The sequence below is a fragment of the Chelonoidis abingdonii genome, chromosome 6 (assembly GCF_003597395.2).
Source record: "Chelonoidis abingdonii isolate Lonesome George chromosome 6, CheloAbing_2.0, whole genome shotgun sequence".
In the NCBI taxonomy this organism is placed as follows: domain Eukaryota; kingdom Metazoa; phylum Chordata; order Testudines; family Testudinidae; genus Chelonoidis; species Chelonoidis abingdonii.
The window spans coordinates 27,584,010-27,602,433 of record NC_133774.1 but is presented as its reverse complement, the minus strand read 5'-3'; the positions used below and the strand labels follow the sequence as shown (position 1 = coordinate 27,602,433).

Here is an 18,424-nt window from a genome sequence, read left to right as displayed (position 1 = left end):
TGCAAAGGGGCTCTTCCTAAGTTCTATGGCTTTCTGCATCCAGAGTGAGAGAACTCTATAGCATCCTTTTCACACAGGATACAGTATTCTATACCCGCAAGAGATTCAGAGAGGTATTCTACTCTGTTACCCACCTTTTAGTTATTTTTAAAGATTGTCTGACTGTTAACTGTTCCCAGTAGTCAATTATTGTTTTGGGAGAGGAGCAGCATGTGAACTGCATCAGTTTTTAATGTGTCTTAGGGTGTATCTACACAGCATTTTGGGGCAAGAGGGAGCATGCCTTCCAGACCAGTAGACAGACTCAGGCTAGTGGTGCTCTTACATGCGCTCCAAAAATAGCTGTCTAGACAGCACTTTGAAGTTGTGGCTTGGGGTCTGAAGTCTAGGCCATGTGATGGTTTCAAGCCTGAGCTCTGGCCTGAGCTGCAACTTCAAAGATCTGTCTATACAGCTATTTTTAGAGCACTAATGGGACCCCACTGGCCCAGATCTGTCAACCCAGTCTGGGAGGCTTGTTCCCACTTGGTGCAAAATGCAGTGTAGAGGTACTCTTATTAGCAAACGCCACACTCTTTGGCATTTGATTCAGAACCACAGAAAACTCAAGCCCAGTGCTGTATATTTTTACACATGAAATGTGTTAAGCAGAAAAAATAAATGAGAGGTTTTGAGAAAGTTATGAGGGAGGAAGACTATTAGGGGGCTAAAACAGAATATTTTTTCAATAGGTTATGTCATGTCTCTGATAGACAAACTAGGAAATCTTATGTTCAGATTTGTCAGGATTTTGAGGTAATAATTGTCTTAAAATATTTTAACATACAGTACTGATTATAAGCTTCCGAGAGAGGAAAAATGTAAACAGAACTTGTGACTTTAAAAAAAAAAAAAAAAAGAGAGAGAGAGAGAGAAAGAAAGAAACTGTCAGTCCGCTAAGCTACAGTCTCACTGTAGTGTTTCCTGATTTTCTGAAGTAGTCCTAAATCATAATACCATGTATTTAAACAAGCAAACTCAACGAATATGATGGGGTTTTTTTCCTTGATTTATTTAAGGTTCTGGAGCCCTCAATGACAGCATGTCTGGAGGAATGCAACTGCTTCCAGATCCTCTCTATTCACTCCCTACTGATAATACCTATCTTCTAACCATAACTTCCACTGAAAACGGCCGTATCTTTTTGGCTGGAAAGGATGGCTGTTTATATGAAGTAGCTTACCAGGTGAATATAGTCTTTATGCATATGTATTTTTGTTCGTGGTTATGGGGTTGGGGTTTTGAGAATTTTACAATTTGTCAATCTTGTCACCTCATTTCCACAATTCTGTTGCCTGCCTTAATTTATTTGAGTGATAACCCTGAGCTCTTAATACAGAAATGCTATCAACCTACAATCGTGATAGGCTAGATAAGCTAATCTATTTGAGGAATGAGCAAAAAAGTTTGTTCCGCAAAGGGCATGCATCATGAGCTTTCCTTTCTGACAGCTTCTACAGATGCTGTTGTCCCCAACCATCCTATCTCTGCCTTCAAAACCACCTTAATGGGAGCAGCTGCCCTGATTATTGGAGACTGATAAAACCCAGAAGTTGACTGCGATGGCGTTTGATCTGCTGTCATGAATTTAATTTTACTTCACTGACTCAATCTACAGACTTGAGCCCAGTCCTTTGTCTCTAAAACAGCACTCTTAGGTTAAGTCTTTTATAGGCTGTTTATTTTTTTATTACAATAAACAGAAGAAAGTATTCATTATTTTTTATTAATTTACATTATATCAGCACCTGGAAGCCCCAACTAAGTCATGGGCCCATTGCGGTATGTCTTGTAAAAGTCAATCCCAGTCCAAATAAGTTAAAATCTTAATTTTAAGATCTATTCAGCAGGTGGCTGTAACAATTAGCCAATCAGTTTCCTTTGTTTGGGTGGCTCCTTGACACACTGCAGGAGAGAAAAAGCTATTACAACCATACCCACGCACCCTAAAAATGGAAAATGTGATTAGAAAACCACAAACAATGGCTTTGAGATTCAGAGGCTTCTAAGTTTCTGAAACAACTTTTACTTTGTTTGTTTGTTTTTAATTATCTACATTTAAAATGGAGTGTCTCTTTAAAATTGGGTACATGAAAACTCAAAGTATTGTGTCGTCATGCGAGTCACATGATTATCTAGCTAGTTTTAATGCTTTATATTTTTAATTGTAGGCTGAGGCAGGCTGGTTTAGTCAACGGTGTAGAAAGATCAATCATTCAAAGAGCTCCCTTTCTTTCCTTGTTCCTTCATTGCTGCAATTCACATTCTCAGAGGATGGTAGGTGATAAAGTATCAGTAACTGAAATGTTTATAAGTTAATATAAAATAAAAAACCTCAGGTCAACATTTTCACACTTGAGTGCATTGAATTAAAAACTATGGGAATAGCAAATGGTTGGCAGTTATGAAAATCAAGTTACTTATTTAGATACGGATTTAGGTATTGAAGTCTGAAAATGTTGGCCGTAGTGGCTACAGTCTCTGTTTTGTGGTATAAATTTGGTAAGTTTACGTACTCGAGTGATAATATTGTAATCAGTATAGTAAAACTTTTACTTGAAATTGTTCTTCAAATATTTAAAATGCTTGGTTTGTAATGGATTAGACAGTGATAGTCTGTTGTCCTACTGTACTTCAGTGAGGTATTAATATGTCACTTTTAAATCTGTTCCTGGGCAGGAGCCCATTGTAAATGGAATGCCGTGTATGAGTACATTCTAATAAGTGATTCAGTCAAATGCCAGTAAATCTACTCTTTCAGTACTATCAATTTTACTGTATTAACTAGTTTGCACCAAATCCAGTTTTGATTTTCACATGCTTTTTTTGCAGATCCCATAGTGCAAATTGCCATTGACAATTCTCGAAACATCCTATATACTCGTTCAGAAAAAGGAGTGATACAGGTATCTGAATACTTTCAATGTTCTATTTGGATTTTCTTATGTGCATACATTATTTTTACCCACCCCATCTGAAAAACTATGTTTGTACATTAGAATTCTCTATATGTCAGTCAAGACATGAAGGATTTCCCCCAGGATTTTTTCCTGCATTTATTTCCCTTCCCTTCTGCACTATATTATGGCCATGATCTTTTCTATTGCAAACTAGGAAAGACTATTGCTTCAGTTCTCTAGTGCATGCAAGCTTGAGGCCATAGAAGAATTGAGAGAAATCTGATTCACTGCATGATGGGATAAAGTTATGTTCACTGATTTAATTTTGAAACTACTAAACTGTTATTAAATTACAGGTTTATGATCTGGGCCAAGATGGTCAAGGAATGACCAGAGTTGCTTCTGTTTCTCAGAATGCTGTTGTTTCTGCTGCTGGAAACATTGCCAGGTAATATGAAGAGTGTGATATGAAATACTTTCTGTTGGGTGATCGGTTTCATTTTTTTGTTTTACCAAACTTTTGAAGAATGTTGTGTATTCTCTGATTTGTTTATTGCATGATGTCAGTTATGTACACTCTCTTCTGTTCTTTTAGGACTATAGACCGTTCTGTTTTTAAGCCTATTGTTCAGATAGCAGTGATTGAAAATTCAGAATCTATAGATTGTCAGTTGCTGGCAGTCACACATGCTGGTAAGAAATCAATATTTCCTCCTCTTATTGGTAAATAAGACCTGCTTAGGTTTGGAAAATTAACAGACATCTTTCTTTGCAAGGTTGTCTATCCCCCAGGCATGCTAGAACATTTGTATATAATAGTTATAATAACCTTACCTGTCTCTTGTATATTGCTCCATATGTTCAAAGCACTTCAGACATCTGATAAATGCTTGATCCTACCATATAACTATTTATGCTGTTTTACAGTTGAGGAAATAGGGAGAGAGTGGCTTGCCAAAAGTTACACAGAAAACTAGTGGCAGATCATGATTAGAATCATTTGACTTGGATAGAAGGATCATTTTCAAGAAAGGAATGTAGTAATATTTATATAGAATTTCTTACAAGCTTCTGGATTAAGCTTTGCATCAAATGTGCTGAGACTGCTTGGCACTTATAATATTTACACAAAATCCATTGCCAAAGAGTGATCTCCTTTTTCCTTTGGCCTAGGTGTGCGAATGTATTTTAGTACATCCCCGTTTAAGCATCCAATGGCTCGACCCTCTATGTTAACATTGGTTCACATCCGCTTGCCTCCAGGATTTTCCGCTTCTTCTAATGTGGAGAAGCCATCAAAGGTGCACAGAGCTCTTTATAGCAAAGGTAAGCCTTGGAATGCAGCTTAAATAAGATCCATTCTTTAAGACTTTTATAGCAAGTAGCTCCACCATGATTGCTTTTTAAAGTAGGAAACTTGGTGTAGGAAACTTTGAATTTAACACAGGCAGTGGTATGATACACTATCCTATCACTGTACCTCAAGTTTGTCCTTGAAAGACACTCTCTAGACATGACATAGTGATTGTTAGGCTCTATGCCCATTAAGTCCTTGGTCTTTTTGCTTAGTTTGGCAATAAGTGTCCCAGTTGTGTTAGTGATCTTGTCTAAATTACTAATTGATTTTGTATAGGCCGGCGTAATAGCTTTCGGATGGCTTCCGTTTTTGGTCACTTCTGACCTAGGCTAAATTCAAAACTGTGACCCAGAAGTAGAAAAAAAAACTGTTTATCATGTCGTGGACCTCTTCAGTCATTCGGTTGTCCTCCAGGTAAATTTTCAAAGACTCATAGGGGAGACATGCAACTATGGACTTTAAAGTCCCTGAGAGCTACATGATCAAACCACGTTGCAGTTCCTCAAAATGTTACCCTTTCGTGTTTGTTGTTCTTCTGTTTTTAATTAAAACAGAGATCTTTGAGGCTTCAGTATCAAACTACGTTTGCTGTGTATTAACTGAGTTTAGTCATATTGTGATAAGGACCTCCTCCACCTTGTCAGCCTCAGCGTTTCTCCGTCTGGTGGTGGGGGGCTGGAGTAAATTAGTCTTGCTCTGGAGGGTCTCTTCACAATATTTACAAAGTAGGCCCAAGTAATACTCTTCAGCCAAACAAAAGAAACAAACTGATAACACAAGGAGAGAGAGTAATTTTCCTTGACCACTCTCTGGGGTGTTACCTTATTATGCTGGCTTCTGGGTGCCAGTCTTTCCCCAAATCACAGTGGGCTTGATTGCATCCCATATAGGGAGGAGAGCAGCCTTCCACTCAGGAGAAACCTTTTCTCCCTGCTGCAACTTCTCTCTCATCTCTCCTCCTCTTCTCTTACCAGAACAGGGTTTTTTTGAAGATCACAGGCAACCCTTAATTGGCCTCAGGTTCTCTAGTTAACCTGAGGTAACCTTTTCAGCTCATAGTGAAAAGGGCCTTTACCATTTTAGGGCTAATATACCTGCCTTCCACCACTATCTTATATTCTACCCTAGTCCCACGCCCCACTGGGGATATCAGCTGGCAGCTCCTCCACAGAGCCGTGAGCCTGGGTGTGTATTTGGCGCAGTTCACTCCTGTCCCTGAAGCCTGTCCCTTCTATGGTGTGAGGGAGACCCTGGCGCACATTTACCTTGAGTGCACCGGGTTGCAGCCCCTTTCCAGAGTCCTCCTGGACCTCCTTTTACTTTTTTGGCTGCACTTCTTCCCCTACCTCCTTATATATGCGGACCCTATCCTTGGCCCCACAAAATCGTGGGACTTCCTCGTCAACTTCCTCCTAGCGATGGCCAAGGTGGTCGTCTGTAACAGCAAGGAGAGGATGTTGGCTGAGGTGGTTCTCTGCGACTGTGGGGCCTATTTCCAATTCTCCCTCCATTCACGCATCTCGGCAGAGTTCCTCTGGGTGGCGTCTGCTGGCTCCCTTGACACCTTTGAGGAGCAGTGGGCGCTGTCCAGGATTCTCTGTTCGGTGTCACCTTCAGATTTCCTCTTTTTGACCCTTTGTCCTTCACACCCATCCTTGTTATTTTTTCTGTTGTCCCTCGTAATTACTTGAGTTTCTGGGCTCTGAATCCTCCCCATGGGCTGGGGGAGGGTCCTTTATCTGTGGGTGGGCTTGCACTTGCCAGTCTCCCTGGAACCCAGTAGGACCACTCTCTTGTAGGTGTCAAATCTGACTTTGTCACACTCGGAACTTTGACTCCTTCTAAATATCTAGAATAAATAGCTTTTACCAATAAATAATAATAACAATTAATAATAAAGACTTACATTGTGCTTTATATGTTCAGAACACTATACTAGTATTAACAAATCCTTCTAGGTCTCCTGTGAGGTAGATGGGTATGCTCATTTTATTGATTCCAGGGTAGATGTTTGCAAGGGCATTCAGCAAGGCAATGTTTGACCCAACTGGTCCAGAAAGTGGTTCTCAATATATTTACCATTGTGGGCCACATACGCAGCTCTGTGTGTGTTATGTGGGCCACATCTACACAATATATGTACTACCTGTATGGCCCTCAGGATGTCACAGGGACCGCAGCTGTGTGCTGATTGGGCCTCAAGTGGGCTGCAGGTTGAGAACCACTGGTCCAGATCATAGCAATACCTGACCTTTCTTCAGTTAAATTATTTTAGTATTTTTTCTTTTATATTTTTATTTAACCTTTTTTCTGTTTAAACCTATGCTACATAGCATACAGCTTAAGGGCCAAAAGCATCATGCATCATTCTGTTATGATCCAGTCACCCTCTGGAAGTGTAGGGTGAAGACGTAACTGAGCCACTGGAAGCTTTTATTGCTGGTGAACCGTGGTAACAAGCAGTTGTTGTTACTCTCTCATGGAAGATACAACTGTAAGCACGTATTACAATCTGTGTATTTTGCATAAATATATGCAAACAAGATGTGGGCTCTTTGACTTCCAGAAAGTTATTAGTACGGCCCTTATGTTGTGAAGATTGGATATTCATGCTCCTATCCTTAAAGTGCATAGGAGAGTCTGTGTATTATTTTAGCACTGAACTCTTTCTCCTAGATAAACTTTGTGTCTCCAACTCTGAATGCAGCAATTTTCATTTTTGTCACTGCGCTACTGATAGACTGATGAATCTACTTTAGGGAAGAGTTATTTAAAATTTTCATAGCATGGAAATTATTATTATTAAAATAACTTCCAGGTATTTTTTTACTTTCAGGGTATATTTAAACATCTCATAATCTTTCATAAAAATCAATGAAAAATGTTAAATCATTTCTATCTTAATTTTAACCTTCATCCTTGTTTATGTGCATGTATAGAGTATCTTGGAATATATTGTGTGCATATTTAGTGCATGTTAGACTATACTGCAAAAGGGATTGTTCAAATACAGCCTCCTGAAGCAAAAGAGCAGTTAAATATACATCTGCACTAAAACCCCTTAGATAGTTAAGTTTATAAACTCAACCGATGGGTAGGTGTTGATCCACTTGTAAGATTAATTTAAGAATGTGTAGAGTGGACTTGTACTGAATTTATATATAGGTTTAGCAACAGTGAGCGTGATGTAAGTTTTTGCTCCCACTACAGAGTATTAATTTTACTCTTTTGTCAGGTGTCCTGCTGATGGCTGCTTCCAAAAATGAGGATAATGATATCTTGTGGTGTATCAATCATGATTCTTTCCCTTTCCAAAAACCAATGATGGAAACACAGGTAGTAAGCTCTTCAGTATTGTTAAGTAATATATCAATTTTTTTGAGGAGGCGTGGAGAATATTATTTAAATATCATAGGCTCCATGAATCACTTTTAACTTTCCTGTATACAAAAAGTAACGTACACAAACTCCTGTGACTAGTTATTTGGTAAATAATTTGTCAAGTTAGCTAACTTTTTTTTTTTTTTTTTTTTTTTAAAGTTCAGTGTAGTTTTTTTTTGTAGTACCTGTCTCACACTAGGTATCTCTGTTTTGTGAATGGAGCTTGTGTCTTTTAGTGGGAGCTGCCACTTTAATACTCTCCAGGTGGAGAACCCAGTTTGATGCAAAGTAGGATTGAAAGAAACACCTTGGTCATTATAAATCCTTGGAAATTTTCTACTGTTTTTGTTTTGGGGGTGTCTGCAATGTGCAGGGCACTGTCCATAAACACAGCATGACATGGTCCTGCTACAAAGTGTTTATAATCTAAGAGGAGCAACATTTACTCCAGAGGGCATTCTGTGTCAAAAAATGAGAAGTTCTGCGCACAATATTTTAAAATTCTGCCAGCTTTATTTGTCAATAAATGAATAGAGGCTCCAGCATGGCACTGAGAATCACAGGACACTGGCTTTACAAAGGTGGAAGATCATCCTGCAGCCTCCCCACGCTCCGCCCCTTTAATGCGGACGCAGTGGTGAGTTTCACCAGACCCTGACGCAGCACAAGGCCTAGGCCTGACCCAAAACACCCCAGGGCCCTGCCCCTCTGTGCCGGGAACACCAGGTGTGGGGCAGGCAGGCTCAGCCAGGCAAGATCCAAGTGTAGAGGAGCTCAGTGTGTGTGGGGGGATACAGGTGTGGGGTGAGAGAATTCTGTGTGGGACAATCTGGGAGCAGGCAGTTCAGTGAAGGGTCTAGGTGAGGGGGTGTCTGGATGCACAGAGGCTTGTTGAGGGGGGTTCCAGATGCAAGGGCAATGGGACTCTGCAGGGGCTTCCAGGCGAAAGTGGTTGGGGCTCAGTGAGGGTTCTGGGTATGGGGGTCTCAGCAGGGAGGTCTGGGTACTGGGGGAGTGGGGCTTGGTGGGGTAGGGGTCTGGGTGCAGCTAGTTGGGGGGCCAGTGGTGTGGGCTGTCCCCAGGCCTGCAGTGATTTACCTCTCCACCAGCTGCTCCAGGTGTCTGCAGCGATGTACCTAGGCTGCTAGGGAGTGGTGTGTGACTGCTCTTGCAGCTTTCATTTGCTTCCCTGTCAGAAAGTCATTTTTCTGCAGGGAAGCAAAGAAATCCACTGGGGACATTAATTCTGTGCATGCACAGTGGCACAGAATTCCCGTAAGAGTAAATATTTGAAAGGCAGGGGAGATACTACTTTGTTGTTGGAGAAGTGGACAAGTGATCTGTCAAGAGTAGTATGGTTGGTGAAGTAAAGGTGAGGTGAGGACCAAGGCTATAAAAGACAGGATGGTTAAGTAGGAAGGGGCAAGGCTAGTTTTAGTGTCCCATGTGAAGTCAGATTTGGATAGACTTATTGGCTGGTTTTACAATTGTTGTAAAGACTCCATCAAGAAGTTTACTTGTAATTTTATGTTAGAAACATCAGATCCTGATTTCTCTACTTCCCCCCTTTTCCCCGTCTCCCCCCTCCTTCCTGGCTAGGGCAGTTTAGTAGTGTTTGGAGGAAGGGGCTGGCTGTTCATACAAAGTTGAAACCTGAATTGCAATTTTCCCCTTTTTTATCATTCCCTGACTCACCCATCAGTTTCCTCCCTTCTGGCTCCTCTTTCTGTTTCTTTTCAGCAACGTTTGTGTGTGAGAAAATAAATAATGCGTAGATAGCTCCTGTGCAGGCAGTTTGCTGTTTGGTCCTTCAGAAGGGCCTCTCCATCTGTTCCTGAAGTACAGGGGGAGAACTGGGAGAGGACTGATGATCTGAGTGGGTGTAGGAGCTGCTTGAGCAGCTTGGCAGGATCCCCAACATATTGGAGGAGTCCTTTCAAAACAAAACAACCATACACTGAAGGAGCACCTTGGACACTAGACAGTTAGAAACTGGATCTAGAACTGTGGGCTAAAACCAAGTAGGTGGTAGGTAGCCTTGAGCTACATCTGTACTACCAAATGCCTTGGCCTGAATTATATATCATTGTTGCCAGTCTGTCACTGAAAGTTTTTTAAAAATCTCATGTCTCAGTTGCAGCTCTTGGGTATTTTTTTAAAAATAAACAGCTTTTATGCATTTGGAGTTTTGTACAATTTGCAGCTTGGTTTTACTATTTGTATTGTTAGAAGCATCATAGGGCCTTATTATGCTAATTGTACATACAAGTAATGATCTGTCCCAGAGAGCTTGCAGTTTATAACTGGAAGTAGTTTGGCCAGTTTTTAATCTGGTGGGGTACATATGCATGTGTCTGTATTTAATGTCTTATTTTCTTAGGGGCTTGTTATCTTGAGAGTACTTCTGTTTCCATGCTGTGTAATGTTAAATACTGATTATTTAGATGACACCATAAGTGTGCAAAATGTGCATTCTGTTTCAAATTTTTGATAATGTTCATCTCTTACTCAGATGACCACACATGTTGATGGACATTCATGGGCTCTTTCTGCAATAGATGAGTTGAAAGTTCCAAAGATTATAACACCACTGAATAAAGACCTTATTCCAATAACTGATTCTCCTGTTGTCGTACAACAACACATGCTGCCACCAAAGAAATTTGTTCTGCTCTCAGCCCAGGTGTGTCATAGTTTTTTTTTTTTTCTTTTCCTGTTGCTTAGAGATTGGGAGAGGGAGAAGCAGAAACTTAAAGCTTAATGACTGACTCAGTGCTGCAAAGGGCTACCCATGTGCATGGAGTTTGCAGAAAATACCTTTGGTGAAGGTGAGGTGGGGGAGCGGAGGGGAAAAAAGGCTAAGGAGCCATTTGTAAATTCTGCAAACCAACTCAAGATTGTAGGGGCAGATTATCTTGTGGCATAAACTGATATGTCTCTGTTGACTTCAGGGGAGTTACATGGGTTTATATCAGCTAGTGGCCAATAGTTCAAAATACTCTTAGGGAATTTCTACACTTGGAGTTAGGGGTGTGATTCCTAGCTCAAGTAGACATACTTGGGCAGAGCGTGCTAAAAACAGCGGTTTAGCTGCAGTAGCATGGGCTAGCCATCCCAAGTAAGTACCCATGGAGTCCGAGTGGGTTTGTACATGGTTCGCTAGCCCATGCTGCTACTACCCTGCTACTGTGGCTACACTACTGTTTTTAGCATGCCATCTTGATGAGAGCTACCACAAATATCACTACTCAATCTCGGAATCACACTCCCAGTTCTGAATGTAGATATACCCTTGGTTATGTAAAACTGGAACAAACACAAGTTGCTGAGATAACGGTATGAATCCTAAAGTTTGAAATAAGAGCAGGGATTTATTGTTGTTAGTGGATTTTTGAGCAAAGAATTTCATTTCTGTCCACCTCACAAAAGAAATCCATGACGCAAGATCTTCAGTATTTGTTTTTTTATTTAAAAGGCTTAACATTTAAAAATAGCTGAGATTAAGTGTTGTTAAAATTTAATGACTCTTTACAATAGGAAGGAAAATGTAGCTATAATTCGACCTTCTAATAATTTAGCAATTAGGAAATATAATAAAATGAATTGCCATCTTGCTGAAGTCCTGTTGTAGTTTTGTTATGTTAAGGCTATTTGTGAGTCTGGTTAGATCACACCACAGAACCCATCACAGAGTGTACAGATACGTGCTATGAAAGTGGTTTAGAAATGCTGCAGGCTATTGGGGACCTGGTTATTGTAACTCAGGGCATGTCTTCACTGCTTCAGTTAGTTCGAGTTACTACACTCAAAAAAGCCTCCCTGAAGTGAGAGCGGCCATGCTGAAAAACAATATTTGAGCCACACAAAGTGATTGGATTAGCAGAGTGATGACTTGTACTAACTCAATTGGTAGTAGGGCCTCTGGCTCTGGTCAAGTGTAGCTGCTAACTGAAGCTGTAACATGTAGCTGCATCCTCACTGCATTACTAGCTTGAGGAGTACTAGAACTTCAGCTGATAACCCCTGATGGACCAGCTATTTCAAGTTTAAAACACCATTTTACATGAGCTAGAGATTTTTGTGTGCACAGAAGTTGGATTGGAGCAAAACTCACTATACCTTGAGTTAACACTGAAGTGAGACAAGCCCTCAGGGTGTTAGATGAATGTATTGAATTTTTGTTTGCCAATCAAAACATGCAGATCTCATTATTTCAAACTTTGTGTTGCTTTATTTTCTTTAGGGGAGCCTTATGTTTCATAAACTCAGACCTGTAGATCAGCTGCGACATCTCCTCATTTGCAATGTAGGAGGTGATGGAGAGGAGATTGAAAGGTTTTTCAAGTTGCATCAGGTTGGAATTTTTAACTTGCCAAGGGGGGAAAAAAGTCCTCTATTAATAGACTTAGGGCGAAGAGTCAGTGTATAACAAGCTGGGTTGTAAATCCACAACACTGTAGCCTGCCGCACACTGACTGGCCATGTGAACCCTGCTGCCATATACTAAAGGTTCCATGATGCAGTTTGACAGGGTTCACATGGCCAGTCAGTGTGCGGCAGGCTAGAGTGCTGTGGATTTACAACCCAGCTTGTTACACACTAACTCTCCATTAGGCATGCCCTCAGTGTATAGTCATATACCTGGATTAATTTGTGTTGTATAGGTGGCCATTCTTTGACTTCAGAAATGTTAGTTCTCATTTTACCTATCATATTTAGGTACTTATATAGGTTTCCTAATCATATTATCTAAGCATCTATAAACATTCCATCTTGCCAACAGCTGCAGCAACAGTGTATAAGTCAAGATAATGCTGCTTTGTCAGTTGGACAAGCAAGATAATATATAAGGAAGAAGGTAACCATTTTTATGGGGTCTAAAAACATAAAAGGGTAATATTATTTTCCTTAAAACTGTCTGTTTCATGTAAGTGACAAACACAGAATTATGACAAGAATTGGGAATGTATTTCTCTTATTAGAAAAATTATTAATCTTGAAAAAACTATCACAGTCCTAGATCTTTTCAGAAAAGTTTTGTATGTGCTTCAGTGGCTGCAAATACTTAGAATCCACCTGCTTTTTTTCCTTAAACTGACATCAAGCAAGCTAGTATGAAACTTTTTCACAGAACATGATTTTATCTGGCACATGTAGTTTTTTCTTAATTTATACATCACAGCATAGTAGTAATGAAATCTCACAATAACCTCTGCTATTATTTCTTTGAGAAGTGAGTGAGACAGGTTTTTTTAAGTGCCTTATTTAAATGTTCAGTCCTTTAATAGCAAATACAATCATTTTAAATCCTGTAGATCAGGGGTCGGCAACCTATGGCATGCGTGCCAAAGACGGCATGCGAGCCAATTTTTAATGGCACTCTGGAGCCTGCCCGGCACTCCAGCATGCCATTAAAAATCCTGCCCAGCCTCGCCCACTCTCCTCTGCCCTCTGCTCCCCCCGCAGGAGCAGGGAGCAGAAGCATAGCCATGCACACGGGGTGGGGAAATGATCCCACTCTCCGTGGTCCGCGCTCAGGGGCCGGAGCGCCAGGCCAAGCGCAGACAAGCTGCCGGCCCCTCCCCCACCTTCTCCCCTCCCCTGGAGCCCTGCCGCCGCGCGCAGCGCTCTGGGGGTCGGGGCTGCGTGCTCCCATGGGGCAGCGTTTGGCTCCGCGGGGAGGCAGACATGCTCCCTGCTCAACTGGAGCTCTGCCGCCACCTTGCGCAGTGCTCTGAGGGCCGGGGCTGTGCTCTCCCATGGGGCAGCGTCTGGCTCTGTGTGGAGCCTCAAGGTAAAGGGCCCAGGGCTGGGGGGGTTGGATAAGGGGTAGGGGCAGTCAGGGGACAGGGAGCAGGGTGGGTTGGATGAGGGGAGGGGTGAGATCCCGGGGGGGGGGTGGCTAGGGGCGGGGGTCTCTGGAGGGGCAGTCAAGGAGCAGGGGAGTTGGATGAAGGCATGGGGTCCCAGGGTTTGTGAGGGGGCAGCGGGTGATAGGGGTCAGGCAGTCAGGGACCGGGGCATGGGAGGGTCTGTAGGGGGGCGTTAGCGTGGGGGGGGTCTCTGAGGGGGTGTCAGGGACAAGGAGCTGGAGGGGTTGTATGAGTTGGGAGTTCTGGGGTCCTGTCACGAGGCAGGAGTGTGGAGAGGGGTTGGGGCAGGCGGCGGGGGGGATTGGATGGGTCAGGAGTTCTAGGTCTGTCAGGGGGCAGAGAGCGGTTGGATGGGCAATGAGAGTCCCAGGGTTCTGTTTGGGGATGGGGGTGTGGATAAGGGTCAGGGCAGTCAGGGGACAGGTGGAGGTAGGGTCCAATCTGGGGACAAGGAACAGGGAGGCTTAGATGGGGGTGGGGTCCTGGGGGCAGTCGGGGCAACGGTCTCAGGAGGGGGTAGTCAGGGGACAAGGAGCAGCGGGGTTGGGAGTTCTTAGGGGGGGCAGTCACCAGCCCTCTCCGCCTGAGCCCTGACCCTCCCCCCCACACCCCACGCCCTCTGCCCTGAGCCCTGCACACCCCCCAGGACCCTGCCCTGAGACCTGTACCTCCCTCATACACACCCAGCCCTCTGCTTGACTCTTTCATCCCAACCGTAGCCCTGACTCTGGCACCCCACCCCCACCTAGCCCCCCTCTGCCTGACACCTCCAGCTCTCTGGGTCCTGGCTGCCAGCCCCGCACAGTCCGCTGCTGGTCTGGGGTTCTGGCTGGCGTACCTTGCCAGCCAGGGTCCTGGCCACAGGCCTCGTCTCAGCCACTGCCAGCGTAGGTGAACAGAACTCCAGACCAGCAGCGGACTGAGCGGGCCGGCAGCGTAAAATCAAATTTAATTTTATTAAAACGAAGCTTCTTAAACATTTTGAAAACCTTGTTTAGTTAGCAATTACACTAGTTTTAAGTTTGTTAATAAAATAATTAAGACTTTAGAGAGAGAGAGCCTTCAAAAAAATTAAAATGTATATGGCACGCGAACCTTAATTAGAGTGAATAAATGAAGACTCGGCACACCGCTTCTGAAAGATTGACCCCTATGTAGATGGTTATCCTTCTTAACTACTCTAATTAAACTCAATTTCCATCTGAGTATAATACATCTTATCTATACCTATAAAACAGGTTTTTTCCAATATATTTCATCTACTGCTAGCTTGTTAACCTGCCAAAATTAAGAACATTCATATAAAGCTTTCATGAATCACTTAACCTGCCAAACAGGATCTCTTACTGTGACTGACTATTCCTTTCTGTTTAACTGACGAGATTCAGTTTATGTTTACACTGGAAACACTAGTGTCACTTACTACCAGTGATGAGGGGTCCCATCCCCCTCTCCAAGAAATGGTAGCTAGATTGACAGATAATTCTTCCTGGTTCAGCTTTAACACATCACACAGGGCATAGACATTTTTCACAGCCTGATTGATGTGGTTAAGATGACTAATCATGTAACATTGATCAGCCCTTAAGTTTCCTCACTGTTGAGGCAAACAGAGCCTTGAATATTTTGTGAAGGATCAATATAACTGCTTCAACTTTTTAACACAATGGTCTAAAATTATTGCCAACCTGATAGAAATCTGATTTCCTACAGGAGGACCAGGCCTGTGCCACTTGCCTATCCTTGCCTGCCTCTACTGCTGCTTGTGATAGAGAAGTGTCTGCCTGGGCTACCCGACCATTTTTCAGGTATATTCAATTATTTGTAGATTGTGCCTTGATTTTTATGTTTAAAATCTAATGCCACTACAGCCACAAAGAAATGCTCTTGCTGTGTTTACAGTGGGCAGGAACTGTTTTGAGTTCTGTGTAAGTATTGTTTTAAAATTAGTGTAAACGTTTAACAAGTAACGTGAACATGCATTTTAATGCACCTGATCATGCATATCTACTTAATAGAAGTGAAGTATGAAACTTTTTGTTTTTTTAGAAGTGTATTTCTGCATAAACTCATACTCTGCCCCACAAAAAAAAAAATCAACATAAAAATGTCTTAAATGTTCAGAAAAACGCATGTGGAACTGACCATCTAATTTGTGTCTGTAATAGGCTAATGACCTGTTGTTCATTAACTTGTAATTATTCAGTTTCCAATTTGGTGCACAGATCAGTCATACAGTCACAAATACATTTTTCTGAAAATTTTAGGTCAGTATTTTAAACTCGAGAAATGAAAAATTGCATTATTTTCTGTTTGGTTTACCCACATTTAATAAAATAAAGCCTGAAAATCAGATGACCTAAGTATGTGATAATGCAAAGAAGTTAGTCTTTGTCTGCATACCTTAGGTAATGGCGGAGAAGCACAGTGCGATTTCCATCAGCTTTGCCTCCTCCAAGCAACTAGGACCATTTTGGGTTCTCCTGTTCCTGCTAGTGAGTAGCAAGCATTTCATTGGTTTTTTTTTAATCTGAATTTTCAACTTCTTGTACCTTTACCCTTTCTTATTTATATTAAATATTTTCCTTCTTTTCATTCACTGCCTCAATTCCAAGGAATAAATCTGCTAATTATCAGGGTTGAGTTTTTTCCATTACTTTTCTTTTTAATTATTTTGGATTTAGGGTTCACTGATGTGATTCTAAAACACTGTCCAGGTGGGTGATGGAAGAAATGAGAAGTAAAATAAGTTAACTGTTAAGATTTTTTGTAGCCGTTTTCCCCTTCCTAGGCTTTGCCCCAACACACGTTTCTGTTCAGTCTTCAGTGCCACAAGAGAACTAGTTCTGCCTAACCCCCTTTGACTTTTAATGTGATCCTTTTAGAAGGAAGGGCTCTCTGTATTATTCAGATCCAAGTGAGGAACAGGGTGCTGGATCAATTTTTATGGTGGGGTGCTGGGACCCATTGAACCACAACTGTAAACAATGAAACCACTTCAAGCCTGGGTGCAGCAGGCCCTAATTCTAGAACCTGTGGTTATGAAGTGAGCAGATTTTATGCAAACATCTAAAATAGAACCTGATCTTAACGCCGCAGTGCCCCTTTATTCCAGTCATAGCCAGTCTCTACATATGAACTCTACCGTATTAAACAAAGAACTCTGATTATACCTGTCAGGGTTCCCTCCCAACTCTGAAATCTGGGTACAGATGTGGGGCCCGCATGAAAACTCCCTAAGCTTATATTTTATAGCTTAGATAAAAACTTCCCCAAGGAACAAATTCCTTTCCTTGTCCTTGGATGGTATTTGCTGCCACCACCAAATGATTTGCACAAAAATTCAGGAAAGGGTCACTTGAGTCCTATTTCCTCTCAACAATATCCCCCAATCCCTTCATCCCCTTTCCAGGGGAGGCTTGAGAATAATATACCAACCAGTTGGTTAGCAATTGAGCACAGGCCAAACCCTTTTATCTTAGGACACTGAAATCAATCAGGTTTTTAAAAGAAGAATTTTATTCATAAAGGAAAAGGAAAAGATCACACCTACAAAATCAGATGGAAGGTAACTTTAACGGGTAATAAAAAGATTTTAAAACCACAGTGGATTCCCCTCTGGCTCAGCTTCACAGTTACAAAAACAGGAATAAAACTACTTCTGTAGCATAGAAAAATAACAAGCTAAAACAAAAGATAATCTAACGCATTTCCTTGCCTCACTTACAATTTCTGTAATTCTTAGATGGATTATTCCAGGTTATTTCAGGAGATGTTGTCCTGCTTGGCTTTCTCTCCTCCCTCTGGAGAGGTAACAAACAAAGAGGGCACAAAACAAATCCTCCCTCCTACCACCTCCCATTTGAAAGTATCTTCTTCCTCATTGGTCCTTCTGGTCAGGTGCCAACTAGGTTATTTGAGCTTCTTAACCCTTACAGGTAAAGCGATTCAATACAGCTGCCCAGGAGGGATTTATGTTACCATATCTCTCTGTTTCGACAATACCATTAAACTAAATTTCATCTGATAGAATTTTAACTAATTCTCTAAAAGGTGAAGGACTACTGAGTTAACTTACATGTCCTCTACCTGATCTGACCATGTTTTTGATTTTTTCATAATAGAGTAATACGACAAAAGGTTCTGATATTGTTATGAGAAAGCAGAGAATTTCCCATTGAGTGTAATAAACACAAATCGAAGCAATAGGTTCATATCTAGCCCCATACTCTACTGAAAGGAAGCATTTGGGAAAGTGCATTGCATTGGGATGAGCCTATTGTAATGAAAGCCCTTTCCTTTAAAGTACTCTTTAAGCTGTGGTTTTAATAAACACGAAGATACACCATTTTAAATGTTCAGTTAGTGACACCCTTTCCAAGCTTATGATTTGTGCTAATATAAAAGCTTATATAGTGGAATAATATTGTCCAGCAACTGTGGTAGAAAAAGAGAATATTTAATTTCTGTGTTTCACTGGAGAAGCAGGGTTGGTTGTGTGGAAAACATTAAATATTTTTAAAATAAATTTTAGTGCATTTGAATTTATACAGTGCCCAACAAGATCTCTATTTGATTGCTAGTTTTGGGTTTGGGATGCTAACTTTAATTTTGCAATCCCTTCAGCCAAATCAAGGAGCTTTTAGGAACTGTAAACGGTAAAGAGGTTATTTAATCACTGTAATTATGGAAGCACTGATACTGCCGCGATACTTTTCAATTATGAGTTCTGTTTCAGTTTTTTGTCAAATTTTGCCAAAAACTTACATTTGGGCTGAAATTTTTCCATACCAAGTGTCTGCCTAAAGCTGATTTTTTTTACAAGATTCCAGCTACAACATTTCAGCCTTTCCAAGATGATAGTAAAATTTTTG

At 41.5% G+C, this 18,424-nt stretch overlaps 1 protein-coding gene across 2 annotated transcripts in view; it reads left to right on the top strand.

Moving 5' to 3' along the window:
• Window positions 1–18,424, top strand: part of NUP155 (nucleoporin 155) — a 65,944-nt gene that overhangs the window by 8,716 nt on the left and 38,804 nt on the right. For both annotated transcript variants that reach the window (XM_032776471.2, XM_032776480.2), the window contains exons 6-14: window positions 1,059–1,225; window positions 2,211–2,316; window positions 2,872–2,945; window positions 3,296–3,387; window positions 3,535–3,632; window positions 4,113–4,265; window positions 7,532–7,632; window positions 10,190–10,360; window positions 11,921–12,031. In XM_032776471.2, the coding sequence (XP_032632362.1) occupies window positions 1,059–1,225; window positions 2,211–2,316; window positions 2,872–2,945; window positions 3,296–3,387; window positions 3,535–3,632; window positions 4,113–4,265; window positions 7,532–7,632; window positions 10,190–10,360; window positions 11,921–12,031 (1,073 nt within the window). The remainder of the gene's footprint in view (window positions 1–1,058; window positions 1,226–2,210; window positions 2,317–2,871; window positions 2,946–3,295; window positions 3,388–3,534; window positions 3,633–4,112; window positions 4,266–7,531; window positions 7,633–10,189; window positions 10,361–11,920; window positions 12,032–18,424) is intronic.